General features: G+C 52.4%; 1 protein-coding gene across 1 annotated transcript; it reads left to right on the top strand.

Annotated features, from left to right (window-relative positions):
- Positions 1–2,011: 2,011 nt before the first annotated feature.
- LOC112465617 lies at positions 2,012–5,242 on the top strand (the record flags this gene model as incomplete). The annotated part of the gene is made up of 2 exons (XM_025033246.1): positions 2,012–3,665; positions 4,722–5,242. Coding segments are annotated over exons 1-2 (2,175 nt in total), but the record flags the coding sequence as incomplete, so codon positions are not given.
- Positions 5,243–5,451: the final 209 nt, after the last annotated feature.

The raw sequence follows: 5,451 nt of genomic DNA, 5'->3' as shown, positions 1-5,451 counted from the left end.
TCGCGTTAAACATTTGATAGTCGTGAGGGGAAAGCGACAACCCCCCTCTGGTCCTTCGAGTATCGCAAATCTTGCCTCCGGGGCGAAACTATCCCCGTTCATTGGTCCTTCGAGCCGGATTTTGCGTTAGAAAATTACCGCCGACCTTTCGCTCACGTCGTATCATTCATTAACTTGTTAATTTTCGCACCTTCTTGTAATCGCGCATCGCGATAACACGTGGCGCGTGGTAGTCTCTCGCGATATCTTTCGTTCGCAACTCTTTGTGACGAGAATACTCGCGTGAACTTCTCTTGTCGCAACCATGCCATTGCTGTTATCTGCTTTTGCCGTGAATACGCTTAATTGTTTGTTCTTATAGTCGCGAGATGCAGTAACGCGCGGCGTGTTAATAATCTTTAGTCTCGCGCGATATCCCTCGTTCGCAATTCTTAATTCGCAGCGAGAATACTCGCGTGAACACCTCGCTCGTCGTAACACGTTCCGTCGCTGTTATTCGCATTTAACGCGAATTGCAATAACGCGTGTTAATAATCTAATTAATTCGCGACGAGAATATTTGCGTGAATCCACGATCTCGCGCGATATCGCTCGCTCGCAATTCTCTCGCTCGTTGTAACACGTTCCATCGCCGTTATTTGTACTAATCGTAAATTGCGCAATTGACGCGGTAATTAGTTAAAGCCCGTCATTGTTAACATAGAAACCGAAATATTCAGATCTCGAATATTCTCGGGCTAGCCATACGTTTTCGCCGCGCCGTCGACGGCCTTGACGCTCGGTCACGGGCCGGCAGCGTATGTACACAGTTTTTCTACATAAGCTCGCGTTCCATAATAACGCGCTACCTTATTTTCGTTGTTGCTGGGTGTGTTTCGGCCAGACTCGAAATACATATTGAAAACACATACTGAATATCATTCCGATCGTTGGAATTCTCGCAAACATAATTGCCACCGATCGAATGTTCGTCGGCACTGGTTCCCGGTATAGAATATATTGCAGCACTCAAGGTAATCTCATTAAAGATTATAATTACAATTATAATCGCAATTGCAAAGAGTTGGCGTAATTGATGCTCATGTCGTGGATTATTGCGCGTGTCATGTGTATACTGCTCCTGTCGTATACGCTGCTCGTGTCGTAGCTCCGCGCGCAACATGTATTGCTGAAAACTTAATTTGAACAAATACTTGAGTGCATTCCTCGCCGTAACCGGGCACCTGTGCCAACCTAATTGATAATTTTGATTGCTGATACAACTATTTTTTTTTATTTTGTACATCCCTTGCAACCCTCTTCCTTGCTAGCTCTGCACTGCATTCGATCCCCTTTTCTTGCGTTCGCCATTCGCTCTTGCGATTAACAAACTTGTCATTTTTACTGCGCTATTATATCGTGATTGAAAAACATTCTCGCGTGAATAGTCCATTGAGCCTTCGCGTAGGAATCCGAGCCGAGCCATCGGTTATTCCTCATCACCTTGACGAACGGAACGGTTGTTTGTTTTCGTTCTCTCTTTCGTCCCTTCGCATAAACTCGAAGCCAATTATTCGCCGGTATTTTCACGGGGCGACAATACTGTTACGCCCGCTCGCCCGTGCCGAGACGTTCGTTCTCGTGGGCTGAAATTGGCTTCGCTCCGCAGAAGTTTCAAGCCGAAGCGCGTCTCTTGACAACGGGGACACATAGAATTATTGATTTAATTACCGCCTGTCAGATTGATCTGGTGACTCGAATCGTTCGGTCCGGTTTCCCAGAACTTTCTTGTATTCCGTTCTGAGTTTAAATAAACCCGAGTTCCTTTTTGTATAACGAGAGTGGTTATTTCTGCGATCCCGGAAGTACGCGGACGCGTTCGTGAGTGCGCGCGACACGAATAGCGAACGGAGCGTAACAATACACTACGCGTCCTTGGGATCGTTCGCCGTTGCTGTTGATCGTTTACATATCAACCAACATGTCGAAATCAAAATCCGCTCCCCCTTGTCGCGAGTTATGCGTCCGGCGGATGCGGGAGATTTATGATCTTGCCCGGAAGGCCTCGTCCGAACCGACGATCCTAGAGAGTTTTCTTGCCCGCTATCCGAGCGTGGCGAGAATCGCCGAGGATTTTGAGAACGCGCATCTAAAGCTTATACAAGAGACTACTGAGTTCGACGCCGAGGACGCGATTCGGGCAGACTTCGATAAAATGCATTACGCCGTGAAGGGACGGTATCACGCGCTCACGGGCACGACGCTCGGAACCGCACAGGCTCAATCCGCGAGCCACGCGTCGGCGATCAAGTTACCCAAAATTACGTTTCCGCAATTTTCGGGCGATCTTACGCTGTGGCCGTCTTTTATCGCCTTGTTCAACACCTCGATTCACGACAACCGACAGATCTCGTCAATAGAGAAGTATCAATATCTGCTGGCCTCGCTAAAGGGGGAGGCGCTCAATGTAATCAAGAATTTGCCCCTCGCCGCGGAGTATTACATGATTGCATACGACGCGCTGCTCGACAGGTATCGGAACAGAAGGAGGCTAGCGGACCACCACTTAAAGTCGATACGCGAAGCCAAACCGTTAAAGATCGAATCGGCCGATGCCCTCCATAAATTATTAGATACGTTCACCGAAAACACTCGCGCGCTAAACCTGATGAAGTTCCCTACCGATTCGTGGGATTTCCTTTTGCTCAATTTCCTGCTCGAGAAGCTTCCCCGATCATTGCGGGAAAAGTTCGAATCTGTCCATCGGGCCGAAGAGATACCGCGATACGCTCAACTCATCAAGTTTCTTTCCGAGCACTGTAAAGTACTTGAGGCCATCTCGGGTCCGTCGACCATGCCGTTCAAATCACAATCGTCCGCGTCGGCTTCGTCGCTTGCAACTCGAACTGCCGAGTGTCCGGCGTGCAAGGAACAACATCTCGTGTTCAAGTGCCCTCGATTCTTGAAACTATCCCCCCGGGAAAGGCATTTAACGGCCAAAACCGCGAACTTGTGTTTCAATTGCCTTCGCGCGGGTCATGGCACTAACAACTGCACATCGACGGGGACGTGCCGGTCGTGCCAGGCTAGGCATCATACCCTATTGCACTTCGGACGGAATTCGGATCCAGCGGACACCCCGGCGGATACCGGAGCCCCCTCCGAATCGGCCGCCGACGGGAGTTCGTCGCCACAAAATAATGAACCCCTCGTCACCATGGCTAGCGTCGCGAAATCGAGTTCGACAGTATTATTGTCAACGGTGCAGGCCGAAGCTCTCGACGTTCACGGAAATCCCTTCCCTGTTCGCATTCTTTTGGATAGTGCCAGTCAATTAAATTTCATTTCGGAAAATTGCATGAAAAAGGGTGGTTTCAAACGAACCAAGTGTCGTACTGTAGTCCTAGCGGTAAATAATACTAAAGCGGCTGCCACTCGAGGTAGCACCTCACTCGTGATTCAAGTACCGGGTAATGGCAATACTCGCGTTCCGATAGAGGCTACGATTCTCCCACGCATCTCCGCCCAATTACCTAGTAGACAAGTCGAACAAAAAGCGTGGAAACACATAGAGGGATTAAAGCTCGCGGATCCGCAGTATCACCGACCTGGTCCCGTCGACCTCTTAATCGGCGCAGATATCTTTGCCTCGTTGATTCGGGACGGTCGTCGTCTAGGGAGGAAAGGTGAACCAGACGCCTTTAATTCCATTTTCGGCTGGGTTCTGGTTGGCTCAGTGTCGACTCAGGCATCTCGGTCTACACACTCGTTCCTGACTCTCGATTCTCTAGATGCATCTCTCAGTCGATGTTGGCAGTTAGACGGGACCCCCACACACTCGGGGGTCACAAACTCAAGCGGGAGGTCTCTCGTCCGCACGCCGCATGGGCGCGTCGCGGCGGGGTCAACCGCGCGCGTGATGTCTCTCGTCCGGGCGTCGCATGAGCACGTCGCGGCAAAGGTGTCCGCGCAATCGTTGTTTCGCTTCACCAAGCGGGATGTCTCTCGTCCGGGCGCTGCATGGGCACGTCGCGGCGAAGACATTCGCGCAATCGTCGTTTCGCCTCACCACACGGGATGTCTCTCGCCCGGGCGTCGCACATCGCGGCGGAGACACCCGCGTAATTGTCGTTTTGTTTGGGCGAGGTCGAGTCCTTACACGCTCACCTCGTCATCATGCACCGCCGAGTCACACGCGCTCGGGGGTCACAAACTCAAGCGGGAGGTCTTTCGTCCGCGCGTCGCATGGGCACGTCGCGGCGGGGATAACCGCGCGCGTGATCTCTCTCGTCCGCGCGTCGCACGGGCACGCCGCGGCGAAGATATCCGCGCATTCATAGCATTGTTTGGACGAGGTCGAGTCCCTATACACTCATCTCGTCATCGCGCGCCGTCGAGTCGCCTGCACTCACGGTGCCCTTGGATACCGCCGTCTCGGCGTAGCACCACTCGGGTGTCGCCGAACGGCAGGACCTTACCGCCGACTTGGCGTATCGCCTTGTTCCTCCCGCCATCGCGGAGGGCTCGTTGGGTGTCGCCAAGCGGCCGGACCTCATTCGGAGGTTCCGAACGCACTCGCATCCTTGATCCAGGGGGGCTCTTGACCCCACTCATGTTCGCATATTGTCTCCGATTTGTTACCAAAACTAGATCAAATGCGCTCACTCTCGTCGTGGATCAAATCAAATTTCAGTCGACCTTGTTATACCTCGTCAAATTTGTACGATCTCGTTGCTTCACAGAGAATATCGGTAGCTTAAGACGCAACCAGAGTTGCTTCAATCCTCTGCGAAAACTCGCCCCCTTCTTGGATGGTCGCGGAGTCCTCAGGGTGGGCGGCAAGCCTACCCATTCCGCCATCTCATACAAGGCTAAACACCCCGCATTGCTGTTTAACCGACATCGACTCACGGAACTTATAGCAGAGCGCACCCACCGCCTACATTTGTATCCGGGACGTCGAGCGTCACATTACATCTTGTCACAAAACTTCTGGATCCTAGTAGAAGCTATCCTGAACTCCAGACCCCTCTGTCCCACCAGTTCAGACTCCAGCGACCTTGGGGTGCTTTTCCCGGGGTATTTTCTCACCCTGGAGTCTCTCATGGCGGTTCCACACCCTGACCTGAGCCCGGTGCCGAGAAACAGACTCGATCGGTGGCAAATGGTGCAACACATGCACCAGCAGTACTGGAAGAGGTGGCATGACGAGCACCTACACACCCTCCAACCACGACCGAAGTGGTTGCAATCGGCCCCTACGGTAAGAAAGGACACATTGGTCCTGGTAAAGGGCGAAAACGCCCCTCCCTTGCAATGGAGACGAGGGCGGATCGTGGAACTGCACCCGGGCCGTGACGGCGTCGCTCGGGTCGCTACGGTGCGGACAACGGATGGCGTGCTTACCCGTCCTCTGGTGAAGTTGTGCCCACTGCCGATGGACGCTTCACCAGAGGAATCTGTTCAAGCATA

The sequence above is a fragment of the Temnothorax curvispinosus genome, unplaced genomic scaffold, assembly GCF_003070985.1.
Source record: "Temnothorax curvispinosus isolate PA1 unplaced genomic scaffold, ASM307098v1 QBEX01015395.1, whole genome shotgun sequence".
Classification (NCBI taxonomy): Eukaryota; Metazoa; Arthropoda; class Insecta; order Hymenoptera; family Formicidae; genus Temnothorax; species Temnothorax curvispinosus.
This window is presented reverse-complemented; position numbering and strand designations above follow the sequence as displayed.